The sequence below is a fragment of the Cyphomyrmex costatus genome, unplaced genomic scaffold (assembly GCF_001594065.2).
Source record: "Cyphomyrmex costatus isolate MS0001 unplaced genomic scaffold, Ccosl1.0 scaffold5, whole genome shotgun sequence".
NCBI lineage: Eukaryota > Metazoa > Arthropoda > Insecta > Hymenoptera > Formicidae > Cyphomyrmex > Cyphomyrmex costatus.
In genome coordinates this window covers 4,065,946-4,085,999 of record NW_017279267.1, presented here as the reverse complement: position 1 = coordinate 4,085,999, position 20,054 = coordinate 4,065,946, and the positions used below count along the sequence as shown (strand labels likewise).

Here is a 20,054-nt window from a genome sequence, read left to right as displayed (position 1 = left end):
TGCAATCGAGGCCGGGTCGAGGCGCGGTTCAGTCTCGACTCGGTTAAGTACACTTTATTAAGCATGCCATCTGCACGTTGCGCCATCCACTTATGTGGTAAATGGAATTACAAACGCATCCCTATGCTGTGGGAACCCAGGTTGCGGCTCACACCTTGCGTTCACAATGAACGTGCATACGTTGGGCTAACTGTTGTATATAACACCATAATTGAATAACAGTTGGAAATTCGTAGTCGGCAACGACGATTAGCGCCGGGATGAAAAATTGATATAGAACGCGCACCTACCTACACTTTATAATAAAAATATTTATTTTACAGAAGTTTTTTTTTTTATTACGCGAGACTCTTTTTGGTAGCCGTAACATGCGTCATATTACCATTTCAATCTAATCTTTTGATACCATTGTGAACGCGCTGCTCTGATGGAACGCCAATTCTCGGTTGAGCGTGAGTCACGATTTTCTGACGGATTTGATTGATCGCATTGTGGTTGCAGTCCACGTTGCAGAAAATCCACATAAAAGAGAAAGCGCGGACTGGCCCGGCTACAATGATTTAGAGCGATGCTATCTACGGGCACGAGCGATTTTGCTGATAACAAACTTCCACTCGCTTTATTCGACGGACCACTCGTTCGCTCCGCTCGTGATCTCCACGAAATCGATGAAGAATTTATCGAATGTAATCGCAGTCGCGAAGCCTGAAATTCCGCATCGCAGCCGAATTCGGATGAGTCTCGCGTATCGAGATCGGCAAATTATTCGGCCGTGAGAGAAGCCGCCGTTTATCAAACTCGGCCGGATGTATATGTGTGTGTTGTTGGTCCATCGAAGACAGGCACATTGATTTATTAAATTGCCAAGTTAGAGAAGAAAAGAGAAAAAGAAGAATCTATATATTAAGTGACGTCGCGTCGCGGCACATAACTTCTCGATCACACCTTTTTCACTATAGGCTCGAAGACAAAATTATTAAAGTTCGCTGTGCAAGCATGCACCTTCGATGTTTGCGCTCGTAGTCTACGACTATATGAGTCTCCGGTAAATATGGCCGCGTCGTTCGTCGAAGTTGATGAAAAGAGACTTGTTTACTCGCAGCCTGCTGATTTTCGAAGTACGACGCGATGCTGTAAAACTCACGAGCGAGCAACATCAACGTAAAGGGTTCCATGTATACAAACAGTCCGGTCTTCAACGAGAAAGCTACCCGTTTATCAGTGGGATGGATAAATTCTGTTTGTCTGCAAAAGTTTAATAATCGGTATGATATTGCACAAAGTATAAATACGGTTTAGAGTATATATAACTTCGTTATTTTTATAGATTTTTCTGTCTGTTTATCTGTTTACTTTCAACAAAAATAAAAAAGAGGCTTATTTTTAGAAAAGATATATTATTACGATTTATTATATACGATTCTTCTGAAAATTCGACTCGACAGAAAGTATAAAATTAGAGCTATGTCCAAAATTATTAAGCACCACTCATTAGCGTTTTTCCAGAAAATGACACACACACACACACACACACACAAATTACTTTTTCTTTTAATAATTTCTTGGAATTAGTTGAGATATATGCATGTATTTTTTTTTAATTTATTGCGTAATTGTGTTTATAAATATCATAAAAAAATATAATCAATGTCATAGATTGACTTCCACAAACTTCTGACATTAACATTGAACATTTATGGGTTTACTTTTCTTTTTGTAGAAAGAAAAATCCATTGAAAATGCATTTCAAAACAAAATAAATTGCGATTATGGAAGAATGAGAACAACTAACGAAATTTTCACCAACAGAAAATTAGTCAAAAGTTTAACAAAAATGACAGTTTACAAAAAATATAAGCGTAATAAATAATTGAATATCGATAATTTATTAATAAATATGTAAATTTATTAATAAAATATGCTGTTAACAAACTTTATTGTATTTATTTTGACCTACAAATTTAAAATTATAAAATTTGTAAGGATGCCTTATAATTTTTATAATTTTGAACATGACTATATACATTTGATATATAAGCATGTACTTTAACTGATTACACGCACTCTTTCGCATTATTATTTTGACGTGAAAAATAGCGAAATATAATCATTTACCTCGTCATTTGCACATGAGAAAGGGCCTGCTTAAATACACTTCCGGTTGATTTCCCATGACATACGAAAATTGTACAGTTAAAAATCGCTCGTCAACCTTCATCTTTCACGCAACTGTATGAGTCATAATTTTGTACTAAGCGAGCCCATCTTTCCTCCAGTCCGCGCTGTGCAAATAGTGCACCGGGAGTTTCTAGCACCGCTGCGGTAGCGGCAGCTCTGAAACAATAATTAATTAGCTGCCTCACAAGGAAGCGAGGCACTGCGAGGAGAACGATGATCGCAGATGTTGCACGTCGGTAACGACGACCCGTAGAGACGTACAAGCATCCCTGCCGTTGCGGAAGTAAATTGCAGACGGGATGCTGTTCTCTCTAATCGGGAGCTAGTCGGAAACATTTTCCAATCGTGCATTGATTAATAATTAACTTGACTGAGGTAATTAAATAACAAGCGATTGACTAATTGAGAGATAATTTCTATACTTTGTTTTATCTGTTTTTATTACACATTGCAAATTTTACTTTGCAATATTAATGGATACATTAATGATTACGTAATGTTATTAAAGGGAATATTTTTTTGTTAATAGTTATATTATTCAATATTGGAATACTACATTACAACAATCATACAAAAATTCCTATTTGATGTATTCAATAAGTGTATCAGAAAATATTCATGAAGCGGATCAGAGAATATTCTGATTTTGTAAGCGTAATATATTGTCATACATACAAACTTAGATTTTTATAATATTATAGTTTCTCAATATTTATTATGTAAAATTTATGTGCATTACAATTTGTTACAAATTCTTCAAAGTTCTATTAATACGCTTCTGTTAAGTATTCTAAGCAGAAAGAAATAATTCATTATTATAACATAAATATTTTAACATTGATTTTGATGTAGTTTTTTAAGCGTGTATACATGTTTGATTTCAAAACAATCCTTAACAAAATAGAGAAGCTTGTCGTTAAGGAAATCCACGTGATCCTTGGCGAGAAGCCACCTCGAGATCCTTTCTTCCACGACATAGTCAGTGCTCGATCGATGTTGACGACCAGACCAATCGACCATTAAGTATATCCCAGGTCGCGCGCAAAAAGAACACGGTAGGCAATCAATCTTCCATACGTCGAAGTCTTGTAGACGCTACCTCGCGTCTCTCATGACAACGTGGAGGAAAACAGGAGGTGATGTCCGGAGGCGCGGAAGAAACGTTGCGAGACGAGCGAACCTGGAGCGTCGTTGCCGTAAAAAGTCGTCAGTCCTTGACGATAGAGGAGAGACTGCTCGGAAGTGGTCTAGCGTCGGAGGAAACGACTTGCTCTTCGGCAATTCGCAACTAGTCGAGTAACATCGATTTGTCTTTCGATTCGTTGAACGTCGAGGCGTTACGGCAATTTAACGGGTTCTATATCTGTGATTTCAGGTAGCAGCGAGGAATCGAGGGCCGGTGGCGGTGATCCTGGAAAGCTGGGAGTGAAGAAATCAAGACTGAAGGCCTCCTCGCCGAACAGGCAGGGACCACAGCAGTGTCAGGTGAGTGAAAACGAAGACGCGAGATGAGTCATTTGGAGAAAAATTAAATTCTTGCAAATAACACGAGTCTAGCCGGAATGTAATGAAATCAAGCTGATAAATTAATTCGATAAAGAAGTTTTTCTATAGCTTATAGATAATCCAACAGCTTTTTATAGCAATAAATTTATTAAACTTGTAGGATTATTCAGTTTTGTCTGTCCCTTTTTAAATTTTATTTTTTCGGTACTTAGAATTAATGTTATTTGCTGTAATCTAGATATATTATTAGTTAAACAGGAACATTAATAATTTTGATGGAATGATATTGGCATTTGTTATGTGATCTGTAACAGATGAGCGAGATAGATTGTCATTTGAATTTCATTCAAATTGGCTCTTCCGCAACGGTAGTAGAGTACAATTGCTCATATGTGCATATCAAGAATATTTATGCACCTACTATCAATCAGAATCTCCAGCTGCCATGACAACGTTCAAGCGCGCTTTATAACATCGTGCACCCTTCGACAAGATATTTTTACGTACCGAAATTTGTTTAACAATTATTTGCTTACCAATAACTTTAAATTTACAGAGTTTTGAAGCCATTTGCAATTTTTTGTTCTAAATGAGCTGTCTCTTTTACTCGGTAGACAAAAATTGCGTTTCATTGTCAATAGTAATTATCATGCATGCGCGGACCCTCATTTTACCTTAATAAAATTACACAGATAGTCTTAATTATACTGGCATGTGCCGGGAACATTATTTTTGAATATTCTCTTGTGTACATGTATATACGCATAGCTTGTTTAAATTACGACGTGTATGCATAATATAGCTACGTTCTTGTAAAACGCGCATTTTTACCAGTATGTTTTAATTAAATCTGAAATCACTTGCGGAAATAACAAAAATGTATCGTGTGGTTGTACGTAAACTGACATTAGATAATTGTCTCTGTCAATTGATATAAAGTCCGCTGAAATAAAGTGCACGACTACCGTGCGCGAATCGAAAGTTGGTGCGCGGTTCAAACTGATAATTGCGCAATTCTTTAATTACTCGTGCATCGCAAAATTGTACAACTACTTTTTATAGTCTATTTTTCCATATCTGTTATACAATTTTCGCGATGTACCGTGCAGACCGCGAACTATGTTTTGTTTAACGGTTCTCTGACGTTTTTCCCCGCTGTGTGCTCCATTTTAACAGTTAGTTTCCTTTCGAGAGCACGCAGCGACAAAGAGCATTTTCACGGGGAAGAACGAGGCGACGGTTCGTTAGCGACCGATCGAGTTAGACGACCACGATCGATGACCACGGGGGTGTGCTCGAAAACCGTAGCGCGAGGCCGCAAAATTCGTGCTAACCCGCCCCATTCTACCCCTGTGTGTCTGCCCCTTGCCGTCCCTTTCGCCCGCAGCCGGAACGAGTCGAAATGGCGCCATCGAACGCTAACGATGCTGACCCACTTTCCGCTCCGCGCCGGCGCGCTTGTTGCGGAAAGCCACGACGTGCGGGGATGCGCTTTCGCATCCGTGATGTGCAATCCGGACGAGTTTTCGTACGCACGCGGCATTTTTACGACGGCCCTTCGAGTCCGTTTTATCACGGACCCGCGTATACGTCCGTGTTGCCTTCAGACAACTTTTTTATGACGTAGCCATTTCCCATTTCAACTTGAAGCGCGGCAAATTAAATGCTGGCTCTGCCTAACATTAAGCACATCCTGAGTTTATTATTATTGTTATAGTATTCTCTTTTATTTGCGAATTGCCATTTAACGTTTGTTTTTCTCTCGGATCGGTATTAATTTTAATTGGGGCAAAATAGAAGAAATCAGATATTTGCTTTTCTCTCGTCCTTATTTTCGTCAACTTGTTATTAGAGTTCATTTTCTATTTATTTTACACATTTCGCATATACGTGTCATACAGATCTCTCTGTTATACGGGTAAAATGGAAATGACTTTAATCGGCCGATTCCGAATTGACGATGACGTGACTGCAATTTATTTCAACGTGACGACAGCGCAAAATGGCAGCGCTAGCCTTGATTTCAGCACGGCTCAATTTCCTTCTTCCGAGCCCAGCCCTCTCGTGACCCACATTAAGACGCAACGGTCTCGGCGCTAAAGTGCCAGGCGGTTGTCGGAGCTGTTTATACACGCGGTACACGCTCGCGCGCGTGCAAGCACAGGCGTCGTGGCCGTGTGTGGAAAGGCTGTTGAATATTCAGGCGACGCCGGCGCGAGCGTCGAGCAGGCAGAGCAAACACGACGGCACCCCGTGATGTAACACACGAACGCGATACTCCCCCGCGCATTCCCCGTTTGTCGCGTCAGTACATTCGACCGATTTAGGCGTTCCTCGTGGTGGTATTTAGGAGTTAACCCTTTCAGAACCCACCACCTTCACTGATTGATCTGCTTTCCTCTCTCGTCGTACATTGCGCAGTCTATATGCGCCCCGAGCTTTTGACTGAGGAAAACCACTTTGCTCCTTGAGTCTGTAGATTTGTATTCTCGTTGCAAGTTTAGCAGTCAGATATGTTGGCCCGATTCTGAAATCTTATTTACTCGGTATATTTAATCTCAGTAAGACGAGAATTATACAGCCGTCTTTAGACTCGTGATGAGAATACGCGCCGTACTGTTTAAGAGAAGGAAACTCTCCTTCTACAGATCCGCTGTCTTTGCGACTGATCCTTCGCTTCTGTCTTCTTCGTCTCCTCTCTCTCTGCAAAGGATCATACATTATACTCTCTCGTTTCCACATAGCATCCCTCTTTGTCGCACGTGCTTCTTGCTCTTTCATCCTCGCTACTCATTCTCCTTCATCTCTGCCACTTCCTCTTTCGTCCCCTTTGACCCGTACTCTCTCTCGTCTCTTCTCTTTCTCTCGCCTATTCCCGGCCAGCCCCTCGCCCTAGTGTGCCTTGTTACGTAATTAAATGACGGTTCGCCTGACTTGTTGACAAGCCTTGTCGATGTATCGAGTTAGCGACGAATTAAGCCCGTCCGCCTTGGCTCGATTATGGCTCTCGGATATCGCCGCCATCCAAAGGGGGTAGCGCTCGAATGAGAGAGAAAGAGAGAGGAAGCAAAGAAGGGAAAGGGGAAGAGAGAAAGAAAGAGAGAGGGGGAGAGAGAGAGAGAGAGAGAGAGTAGAGAAAAAGAGAGAAAGAGAGAGAGAGAGAGAGAGAGAGAGAGAGAGAGAGAGAGAGAGAGAGAGAGAGAGCTAGCGGCCTTTCCAGCAACGTCCGACGTGACGCTCGGCTGTCTCGCCGGAAATTGATCGTTATTCATTACAGGACGCCCGTGGAATTTTCCTCGTCACGGCGGGCTCTGTACCGCCATAATTTATGCGCCAATTATCGCGCACGGCATTATGCGCGAGACGGTCGATTAATGTCGCGCGACGCGAGATAAAGTTTTTTAATGCACCCTTATGATCGCTCGCAATGCATCAACGATTTCCATTTAAAGCCCCGTTGCGTGGCGTAGCCGAGCCTCTCTCATAGATGCCATCATCTCTAACACTGTACGCCGCACCGGTGCGTGCTAATTAATAATTCAAACGCAACGCGTCGGGCATTTTATACCTTGTATAACGATACGGTAGATTGCGAATATGATGATATTGAAAGTTTGAAAATCTGCGGGATAGAGAAGAATAATGCATGTGATTATTAATCGTTCGGCTTGTGCAGCGTTTTATACTGAAAATAATTTGCGGCAAATGTGAACGCGTTTACATCGATTTAATAAAACCGAAGTCTTGTTAAGTTTTATATGAGAATTTAATTTTGTACTGCAGCTATATATATTATCGAGGGAGCTATTGTTGTTGCAATTATTTAATCCGTACTCGTGTAAATGTAAAAACGATGGTTTCACGAGGATGATAGAATCGCTGATGAAGTTGGCGATCGATCGATTTTTCGCTTCGTCAACTGCACATTAAATCATTAATTAATCAGACCAGGCAATACACACATCGCAAAAAGTCAGAAAACTTCCACGATAGTTTTAACAAGGCAATGGACTTTTTTCTGAAAAAATATAAATATAATGAATGATACTTTATAATTGAAAAACGTGCACGCGCGAGGGATATTATATACAACGGCATTATTTGATTAATCTGGACAAGATTAAATGACTTCTTTATCATCCTCGCGTTGATTAAACCACTGTTACTGTTTTTCTTCCCTATTTAACATTATCGTTTAGTTAGTTTTCTTTCGCTTTTTATCCTTTCCTCTTGTTATCTTTTCACGACATCACTACGAAATGGTCTTGCAGTCTGATTGTCGCGGACATAGCATTTTTGGTTGAGAGACTTCGAGAAAACGGGCCAACATATAATCCCCAAATTCGTGCAAACACATGCGCATGTACTATGCTGACATACGTGACCGTTATTCTGGATACCTATGTACTCCCAACATTCGCGGTGACACGAGCTGTTAATTAAGCCGACTTCAACCCAAGTTGTTGGTAGATCTACGTGCAGCTTCACTCCATTACGTCGTAGTTTCTACCCCAGTCCGTTGCTCTTGTTGTCGATCCTGCTCTTTATCACACTCCGTTATATTTTGTACATCTTTAATTGCGACTAAGAGACTAGGCTACGTTCCACGTTTGACGAAGACTATTTCTTACTACTGTGCCTACGTGAACTCGTGTAAAGAAATTATCATCCGCCTTGAATGATAACGGAAATGAATTATATTAATTACGTCGTCATCTGGTATAAAAGCACATTTAAATTTATTTTTAATTTGTTGAATTAAGAAATCAAAATTTTATATTTTACAGATAAAAACTTAATTTTTTAGTTTCTTTATAAAGGATCAGTTGACGATCTGTCTCTCTCTTTCTTGTAAACAATAATTTTAGGAAATATATATTTTCTTAATATTCACTTCAGTTATTTATGTATATATATCGATAAATTAATTTATTGTGCTTTCGCTTTTAATTATTATAACGCTTAACGTATTTGCAAAATGAGAAAAATAATGTCTTTTACGTCTAACTATTTGTGATCTGATTGTTTATAATTCTTATAACATTTTCTTGATAGATACTTAGTGAAATTATTTTCAAGAAAAGTATTCGGTTTACACTAGCCTTGTATGTTTGTCTTCCGTGAGAAGAAGTTGCTGGCAAACGAACGGCTCGGTGCGGTCGTCTTTCGTGACACAATAGAAATCCCGAGCGGTAACGCGATTTCCTAACAACATAGTCCGTTCGTACTTGGCCGTCCTCAACCCTCAAACGAGAATAATATCCTCCTGTGCCATGGCGGTGGGCCTTTGTCTCTTTGCAGCATCAGCAGCAACGACGGCACACTGAGTCTTTCCTTCTCGCGAAGGCTGTCTTCATCATTATTTACGGAAGCGCGAGTTTCTCGTCTCCTTAACGCTGGTAATAAGATGCACTTCTTTAAAAGATTCGCCTGCCCGGAAGCGACAAATTGCATTCACCCAGCGGCCTCGTCCCCTCGGGGTTACGCTACCGCTTCCAGCTTCTGTTAAAAGAAAACTCGGCACGAGACGCGAACGTGGTTAGTCGGAACAAACGTTAACCCAATCAAACCACTGACGCATCTTATTCACGAGTCACATATATGGTGGTTGCTTATTTTAGCAAGCGTTCAAGTAATGAAGTAATATCTTGTTTTTTTTTTCTTTACCTCTTTTCCTTTTTTTTTGTTAGATATCAATATTTATGGCTTAGAATTATAATTACATACAATATGTGAGTTACTCTACAAGTATTAAACGCACACACACACACACCCGCGCGTGCGCAAGTGTGGAACACAGAATTTCTAATGAGGTTTCAATAACAATGGATTTTTTCCAGAATTAGATAGTCAGGCTGATATTCAATCTCCAGTTTGATGAATATATCCATAGGTATATATCCATATGTAGGTATATATCCATAGGTATATATCCATATATATCCTCTGAATATATTGTATCATATCTACAGTTTGATTCCAGATCTGAACGGCGCGGCGCTGATGATTAAAGGTCTCTTTAATCATCAGGTGAAACCATTTTGGTTCCTCAAATGCAAAAAATTGCGTATTTAGGAGCAGGTAGGATTGAATCCGATCTACAGATCGCGAGTCAATCACACCAAAGGGCAAATCGGATACCTCAATTATTTATTATATTTGATATATGTTTTCTTAAGATAATGTAATCACAAGTCTATATTTGATTTGATTTGATACGCATGCTGTATTAAATTAATATTTAATATTTTTAATACGTATTATTTTTGTAGCAAATTTCAAAATGTTGTAATTACGCGGACAGTGATCACTTATTCTTCATTTCATTGATTACCAAAGATATGTTCAAATCAGTTATCAGATTAAATCGAACAAAAACATACAAACTGAATGATATCTTTTTGATCTTCCCGTACGTTGTTCTCTTAAAACTTTAGAATAGAGCATCAAAAACTTTAGATCGAAGCTCTCTCGTCAGTGAATCACACAATTTCACATCCTTCGTACTCGTACTTCTCATCGGAAGAGAGGCCGCGGCGATGAACGCGGTTGGTCAGAATGACCGTTAAGCGGATCGGCCGATCGATGGAGCCAGTTGAAACCGATGAATCGTTCTGTGGTCGCCTCTTCGACCACTGGTTCAGCCCAAGTGTTCTCCCGCGCGTACCTCTCCTACCAGGGTTCCCTCTTAACGAAGTATCAATGTTACTACCCGCGGGATTACGTATTCAGAGCTCGGTGTTGGTTGGTGTACATTGGCTACGGCGCTACAGGCTGCAGTCGCGAGCCAAGTGGAGACGACCAAGAACCATCTCGTGTACAGACGATGCGGCCAGAGATCGTGGCGAATGGAGTAGGAGGTGGGTTGGCAAAGAGAGTGGTAGCCAGAAAGGCCAGGAGTAATGATGTTTGTTTAGCTCTCAAGAAGAGGGTCCGCGTCAGGGGTGGAAGATACGGGTTTTGGAGATGATGGGTGAGGGAAAAGACCCTACCCTCTGTCGTTGAGCTCTCTTCGTTGAGGTTCTCTCCGTTGCATCTCCTCTCTCTCTCTGTCTTATCCTTATCTCGCCATCTGCCGTTTCTACTGCCGCTTCTCCGTCATTCCGGCAGCTCCTCTCATCTTTCTCCCTGGTCCCGGTCCTCGCCTCGTAAATTGAAACTCCCGTGTGTTGGCGTCCGTGCATCTGGAGCTCCTTAGGAGTTAAGCTACGCAAATTAGATTTTCTGCTTAGGAGCCAGAAGTACGACTCCCCTTTCCCTTGGCACCCCGCCCCTTTTCATCCCCCGGCTCCTGCGAGACCTTCACGAGACCGTGTGCAAACGTTCATCCCACCTTGTGAATATATACGGCCATCACCTCTACACGTCTCGAATCTTTGCGTTTACGTCATTTCTAGGTCTTTTTTTATTCCCTTTTCCGTAGTTTTTACGTTCTCTTATGCGCGCCCCTACTTTCTCGCCACTCTTCCTTATCTCCTCCCTTGCTGGTCCGCTTCACGTCTTTGGTCAATATTATCCGCGACGCGTCAGGAACGTCTTAATACCTTTTTCTTTAATCTGGGATTTACTCTTAGTAGCGGAGGCGACGCAAAGTTTTTCTATCTATTGCCCGGAAATTTCTTCTGTCATGTTGGAGGGTACTTCTCGTTTTCTCGAGAACGTTCGTTATGTACGTCCGTTCCTTCATGAAATGGAATTTGTTGCCTGTTTGCTGGATCCCAGCAAATGTTTGCCAACAGACTGTACCGTTTAAGCTATACGTGAGTCGTCATAGCAACCGTGGCTCATGGTTAAATAGTATCGCTTCGCATGAGTGCTTGCGAGGATTCCGCAGGAAGTTCGTATTCCGTCGGATGTCAACAAGCTTCTTTTTTTATTCTAAAAAGCCAGAAACTCTGTTTGCATTAGTTCGGTGATTTTTATATTTAAATGACATTGAAGTGATGACATAGATAATAAGAGTTAAGAATTTTGTAATTTTAATTTTTAATGCATTTATAGCTTATCTTGTTACTGTTGCACACAAAAAATCGAATCATACGATTTCTCATCGTATGTGAAAAAGTTAGAAACTTTAAATAATACAACACCTACCTACACGATCGACACTTACGTCTCTTTCTTTTTCCGTTAAGTAGTTTTTTCAAGTCAAAAGAAATTCCGTATTCAAGAAAATGATGGTATACTTTCGCGACTTCGGATTTGGCTTTTCTCGTTTCACCGGCGATTCATGTACTCCTCGTCGAACATTTGGAAATAACAGCGAAACGAGAAGCGGAAAAGACTTTTCCGATAATGGAGACTCGGAATCGTGCCATCGCACGTTTTCCGTGTCGTCACGTGGCGCGGCGGCGGCCGCAGGTGCATTGGAAATTAATTTCGGCTTAATGCCGGCACCGCGAATCCTTCGACGTGACGATGAATTCCCGATGCCCTCGAGACGTGATATTCCGAATCTCGTCCGCGGGATTCCACGAACAGCCATTAGAAGGAGTTTAGCCATATTGCAGGCGTTCTATACTTCTCGCGTTATTGATTACATTTAGTATGTATTACCTAATTATCTCGTTCGTTTTTTGTTTTTTCTGCAAAATTTATTTCACAAGAATACAAGAATATAATATCTATCAATTTAACAACATAGAATAGATGCTAAATCAATTATCTAGATTCATACTTAACAATTTTATACTATTAAAATAAATAATACACTGATATTGAGAAGTGAAATTATATTATGATCATATTGATTCCTTAAGGAGATCCTAAAGCAACAGAAATGACCGACAATTACAGTGAACCATTTTTTCCGAATTGGCTTTATAGATCAATTTTTTCACACGATGAAAGTACACAATATATCAAAATGATATGGGTAACGCTAAATTTGATAAGAAAATTTGAAGAAAAATTGAAAAACTCACTTATTTCAGCTCTTACAGCTGTCACTTGAAGTTATAATTTACTTGTTGTAAAAATTCTGTAGATCGTACAGACCAAATGGTACCCTCGCGCCAAGTGTATGACGTGCACAAATAATCCTAAGCTTGCGAAATTGTCATCTAAGGTCTAACAAAAAAGATATTCCAAAATATTTGTTTCACGTGTAATCGTTTCGCTGGCACATTTAAGGTAAATGTACCACTTCGTGGACATGACCCAATTGTTGGACAAATTGTGACAATTTTAAATATTAAGCTTTTGATGATATGTGTTACTCTAAATAAATTTTTAAGCAATTTTTCATATTATTTAGAAATTAAGTATTATATAATTTATTCATATTAAAATGATACTTTTGTAAAAAAAATTTCGTTTATGGACAATTGTCCATTTATTAGGACATTCACACATGTGCGTGTATATCAATTATTGGACATTCCTTAGCGTACCTGTCTATTGAATGATTAAAAACCATATTTTGTATATATTACATATAAAACTTTATATAAAACTTCACTAATTACAATTTCGATAAACTTTTTTGTACAATCTTGATTGATAAGTAAGTAAAATGCGATTTTCTTCTATAATAAAAAAAATTGCTTGTTATTTGTCCAATAATTGGGTCATACTTTGTGAACACAGAGACACGTCACATTTTTTGTCCAATAATTAGGACATTTGAATCATATTATATTTATGATTAAATACAATTTATAATAAACGCAAATAACATATTTGATAATGGATTTAGTTTCAGAAAACATCCATTCTTACTAAGCATGTGTAATAAACTAAAATTTTAATGTTTCTAAAGTTTAACTAAATGATTTCGTCGTGCAATTCCTTAACTGTCCAATAACCGGCACATTTACCTTATACGATGTTATTTCATAAAATATTGTTGATTATATATAGAGAAAAGTATATATTTATTTTAGCATTTTAATCATGTTACTTTTGGTATTACCTCGATGATACCATATGATTACATTATGCGTGGCATTTCGAGAGGCAGAGATAAGCTCGTGACGAAAGACGCAGGGCAAATTTATTGGAAATGTTAATCGTTCCTATCGTTCATGGACCCACGGAATTCGTACGATTTTCCACGACGGCGAACTCGTCGCCCATTTGAACGAGGCATTGGCTTTTCGGACAGAACACTGGCCGCAATTTCTCGGCCTTTGGCTATCTGAAATAGTTCATGAAATAGTGCGCGACCTGGAGGCGCATATAATAAACCTAATTCCACATATTTAACGAGCATACCATATCCAGAACTGGCGACACGGTACAGTCGGTATTAAATCCGCGAGTAATTTCTACATACGTATTGCGGTGATACCGGCTATTTTTTATTCTTTAGTAGGACCGACGATAATAGCATCATTTATTAGGGAAGTATTAATCACCAAATTTTCTTTTTGTTGTTCCACTTCGATACTTTGCGGTAAGAATACTAATTTAATTCTTGTGACACGAAAAAATAAAGAGTATCTTTTATTACGCTTTTGAGGCTTTCACGGGTATTTTCTTCAATTATACCAGAAGGTTTGCGGGTTATCGCCGTGTCTTTCTTCATTATTAATGCCAACGTTTCGTGAACTATACCGTTCACTTCATCAGGACGAGAGGTGCGCTGATAGTATCTTTTATATTATATTTTTAATATAATTATTATATTTTTTAGAATGTAAAGTTTTTGTGTTTTACATATAGATTTTTATAACTTTCATAAGTTATATATCTAATACTTTTTATAGATTTATTCTACAGATTTTATTATATGTATATACAGAACAGAAGTTATATAAAAGTTTAAAGTTGCATGAAAACTTTAGGTATCCATATTTTGCTTTTGAAATAATACATCGAGCAAGACTGCATAATAGAATAAATGCATTTGTTGATGTATAACGACTGTGCCATGTTAAGAACGCGATTATCGTTCGTTACAGAAATTGCGAAATTATTCTTATCGGCGATGTTAGACATAATAATTATTGCGTTTTGCGACGATAAGCTCGCAAACAGGAGAGATCCGCGTTTATGCGCTCTGCGATAATCATTTGATATCGCTATTCTAATGTCTGTCATAAAACGATGTCCTCGCTTTACGACGATCATGCATGCTAATTGAAAATTATATAGTCACGTTTTAATTTCTCGTGTAGTTTTAAAATAGAGTTGCGTGACTTTTCGCGCGTCGCTAATGTATTCGAAAAAAGAAATTCCATCGGATATGTGTACAATGTGGCTACCAGTACACCATGTGATAATCGAGAGAGTTGTATTCAGTGGCAAATGTAGCATAATTGTGGGTAGCTGCGATTCAACAGACGCCATATATAATTTTCATCTACTGCTGCAACGATGTTTCTCTCTCTGTTACAGATCTGCGGGAAGGTGTTCAACAATGCATCGGCGCTTACGAAACACAAACTGACGCATAGCGACGAGAGGAAATACGTGTGCACGATGTGCGCCAAGGCGTTTAAACGGCAAGACCACCTGTGAGTACAGATTGGAGCATTTCATATCAGAATGGTACCATTAGTGGTATATTTGCGAATATGTTAAATTTTACGAAATAAGTGTTCAGTAATTAAAGATTGGCAATATATAGTTCTCTGATAGCAAATAACTGTTTCAACCAGATTGTAACGCTTTAGGAATTGAGCATTAAAGTACCGTAACTTCACACAACTGTAGTCCTATATCTATATGTGTTTTCGTGCGCGCGGGTGTTTGGATCGTTATACATACAATAATCATGGCACAGGACTATAGTTGTGTAAAATTACGGAAATAAATGAGACTTATATATATTACGACTATTGATACCAATATTTAGAAAAGACATATTATTTACAGTAAATTTAGTGGCGTTATGTTACAATGTTGCTACATAAAAAAAGAACAGTTTTGCTGAAGTATCTAAAAATTTAGCTCTAGATAGCAAATAAAGATAATTTTGTTATAAAAAAAAGAACTACGTATAGAACATTCAAACTGCAACGTCAAAATTTTTGCAGCATTGCTTATCAATACTTGAGTTTCCAACTTAATTATTTTGATCGTCCAACCAAATTATAAAAGCTGTTTCTAAATTTTTTTATATATCAGCAAAATCATTCTTTTCGTGTACGATCTCGTTAAAAGTCTATTTTATTTTTCGATCAGCATCTTGCGTTTGCACGCACCGCATCGACGCGACAAATCTATTCGTTTTTTCGCACTTCTTCCGCTTTCTCCATCCAAGCGTCATAGGACGTATTACAGATTCCTCCGTGCTTATAAAACAAGAATGAGAACAACACTCGAGCTAGAGCTTAAAGGAAAACGCTCGTGCTCGCGGCACTGAGTCGTTCATTATGTTCATCAAAGCCTCTCAACGCTCCACTTCGGCAATAGTGTACGCAGGTATATCGTTCGCGTACGAGTGTGCGTTATACGTATGTGTACGTGCATGTGTAGATGCATCTCTCCGCGTTCTCTTCTTTGCTGGTGCGCTCGTAAGAAGCCTTCTAAGCTGCCCCAGAGTGCCTTCTTAAGGCCGGTAGTTGGAGAAATTTCTTCGCGTAGGTATGCTGAAGTAATCCCTTAGATATTTCCCTTACGTAATGCCTGGGTTGTCCGGGTATTGGATGGGAGAACTCGCGGAGCTTGTATCGGCACGTACGGGTATTAAAAGTCTCTTAAATTTATGGTGGTAATAGTTGTTGCTAGAAAAAGTTCGTTCAGAGATACGTTTTCCTTTATATCATATATATGTGCGTGCGTGCGTGCGTGCGTGCGTGTGCGTATGTGTGTGTGTGTAATTTGAGAAATAAAAAAGCGACTACAAAATTATTTGGAATAAAATGTACATTTAGATATTTATTGTCATCATGTTTAAAAACCCTTTATATCTTGATTTTATTATTGTATACTCACGCGCAAAATTAAGTCACTCCGAATGCTTAGCTTACTTGTTGTCTTTATAAATCAACTATCTAAAATTAACTACAAATTGTTTAATTTAAATTAAATTAAATTTATATTGTAAGTAAAACGTACTAAAGGGGAAAGAGAGAAGAAAATACAATGCATCTAAATGTAATGGAAAACGCCATCTCGCGCAACTTAGAATTTTCGCTTTGGAAGCTTCCTGAGACAGAGTGAGGAAAATGGACAAGCGCGATATAGGAATCAAGAACAAGAAGCGAGTAGGGGTGGTGCACAAAAGCGAGTGATGGAAGCGAACCATAGCGACTAAGGATTCAATTCTTGTCGGGAACGGGCAAAGGAATAACGCGGAATCAATAGAGGTCGGTCTCGCGATTCCGCTCGGCTTCGTCGTTGTAGTGTTGTCCGTCCGACGCGGATCGAATGCCTCGGCTAGGTTGAACTCCTTGTATTTTCTCGAAAAACGGATCTTCAAATCCTCCCAACCTCCTCTATATCCTCCCCTGCACTTCCCAACCTCATTCGGGATCTGCCGAGGCCGGCAGGGTCCATTCTGCGGGGACAGTATTTTTCTTTTCTTTACTGCTTTCTCAATGTCTTCCCTCGTTCTATTTCCTCAAACTCAAGCGACTCGTCGCGTTCAATGCGACTCGGCGGAAGGGTGCGAGGAATTACTTACGTTTCATTGCGAACATTGGATTTGTGGCTCCTCTAGGCGTAGCTGCTTGTGGCTCTTGCTTTCTCTTTTCCACCCATTTCGTTCTACCGATAAATGATAATAGCGTGCCTTCAATCTGCCTAGAAAATCGTAAAGGTAAGACATATCCATCGACTTTAACTAATTTTATTGCTGCCTTAAGTTTGATGTCTTAATTTATCTTCACTATTTGAGAAATGTTCTACGAACAGATTGCAATAAATCCATGGTTAAAAGTACTGAACTCCTGTTATCATGATTTATCTCGTTTATCTGCGATATCGATGCGGGCGTTGTTTTATTTACCATATCTACTATCTTACCGTAACCCGGAGACAGTTTTTCTTTATTTATATTTATTGGCATAAGTTAAACGTTTGTTTGTATCCATTTCATTGAGCATCGCTTTCGGACGATATTTCCTCGACTGTTGGGATCCGTATATTCCCAGATGCAAGTAAACGAACTGTGCGATACTATCTCATGCGCGAAATCGCGAAGTCTTTACTCCAGTTCCTGTTTTTCGCCGGAAGCTGCTGCTTCGTCTCTGTCCCAAGAACGGTGTGCGTGATCAAGAGAATGCACCCCGGAGTTCCTTCTTTACTTTGGAAAACAGGCTGGCTTTTTCGTTGGATTTGTATCGCTGATATGGAAAAGGTAACGCTTAACATTATGCTTCTTCGATAAAGCACGTATTGGCAATTTAGCGTAACCACAATATTGCTTGGCCACGATATTCTGTGTCTCGAGACTTCATATATATCATATTACGAGTTCGCGGCGGCGAAAGAAGGAACAATAATAGGCAGCCTGAGCAATAATAGCGCCATGGGCGAAGATTTTACGGAGGAGAAAGAAGAGATCTTTCAGCTCCATTCCCCGTTTGAATGGACTTTCAAACTTAATTGAGAACGGGAAAAAGTCGGTACGAAGTCTCGCCGTGCTTCATTCTCTTCTCTAAGAATTGGCAGACCTGTGCAACTACAGTTTCCATCGTCTCTCACCTTCTTTGTCCAGACAGGTCTCCCATTGTAGATCTTTTGTCGAATAACCGTTATCTACAATTTTTCTAAATTCTAAAAATGATGTGTATCTACATCTGCAAATATTATTGTTGCAAATAACAGAATAATTTACGTTTGGCACATTACAATTAATATTTATTAATTTTTAAGATAGAATTAATTAAGTATTGGGAGAGAAAGAGAGTTTTACATAACTATATACAAATAATATTTGTACTATTGTTAAGAAATTTAGTTACGGTGATTTCTAAAATTTTTAACTTTATTTGTAAAGTTGGTTTTTGTTATAGATAATAAATAAAAAAAAGATAAAAGCATATGTTTTATCTTAAAGTTGACAGAGTCTTAAACTGACAGATTGACTTCACTACCTCTTAGATTTTTTACTGACTCGTTATATTTTGTTAAATGCTCTCTTGATATCCTGAAAACTATATGTAATTAATGTTATATTCTTTAAATTTTTGTTTAAAAAATAAAACATTTTACAATCTATACACATATGTCTATAGTACACATATATTCTAGTACGTAGTATGATTATTAAGAACATAGGTTTAATTAATTTTTTTTAATACTACAAAACAAGAATTATTATATTATAAATTATGAGAGAGTACAAAATTTAATACATTTTCTATAAAATAATATATAATGATATATAGGTAATAATAATAAACTGTGATGTAATCAACGAAACATTTGTTAACGTCATATACGAATAGATTCTCGGACTCAAAAATCCGAAGATCCAGTCGAAAGATAAAAGGCGTAGGCGCTTTGTCGTTCTTACGTCACACTTCCCGAAAAAACTAACGGACTCGTAGAACGGTAGCTTTTTCGTCGATTCCTTCCAGTATCGAACAAGGCACCATTGTACATTTCTCGGTGTATCTCTGTTATCGAAGTAAATCCACGTAGTCCCTTTGCTGAGTCGGAGCGCCGCCGCGCGAAATAAGGAACGGAAGCGCTTACACCTCGAGAGGAATTCTCTTCGAGAGCTTTTCTTCGAACGCGCAGATATATACCGACCGCTTCTTCCTCGCTCGAAAGGGATTTGAGAGGACACTAGAACTAAAGGGAGGAACGACAACATGAGCAACGGAAAGCTGGCCCTTCGAGAAACAAAGTCTTCCCCTTTGCTTGTAGCGCCGTCGAGAGCTTTACTTTTCAGAATGCGTTCGATATTTCGATAATTGCTTCCTTGTGACCCTCGTCATATCAAGGAGTTACTAACTTTTCAGAAACAAGACAAGATAAAATAAATAGATTTTCTCGTCGGTCTTTATAATCTCTAAACTGAAAAGTATATTGCATTCTTTATAAAAAATAATATATTACAATTTGTAAAATAACAGCACGCAATAATGTTAAGTGATCAATAGTTGAAAGTTGGGAATGATTAATCTCTAACTCGAATAAAAAAATAGAAAAGAGAAAAAGTAAACAAGATAAGCCCTTTTTGTTAATATTCTTGTTAGGTTGTCGATGTTTAGGTCAAAATAATCGACAGTTGATAATAAGTGCTGATTTAATCACTGTTCTTCTAGACGAAAGATTTCCTCACATGCTCATCGACGTGGCTCTTTGCGAGATTCAATTAGTTTTGTAGAAATTTTGATTGTCAGCTGAGCACAAGTTTATAACAATTAATAACAATTTTTTCGTCGTCAATCGTCATATCATCAAGTTATGATATAAGATGATCAACTTGTTATGAAACGTGAATTTTACTACGATTTCAAATAATGAAA

At 38.6% G+C, this 20,054-nt stretch overlaps 1 protein-coding gene across 1 annotated transcript in view; it reads left to right on the top strand.

The window, feature by feature from the left end:
- Nucleotides 1-20,054, top strand: part of LOC108778275 (uncharacterized) — a 242,563-nt gene that overhangs the window by 135,846 nt on the left and 86,663 nt on the right. Inside the window, exons 5-6 of the mRNA XM_018545406.1 lie at nt 3,554-3,663; nt 15,025-15,143. Coding sequence (XP_018400908.1) covers nt 3,554-3,663; nt 15,025-15,143 — 229 coding nt within the window. The remainder of the gene's footprint in view (nt 1-3,553; nt 3,664-15,024; nt 15,144-20,054) is intronic.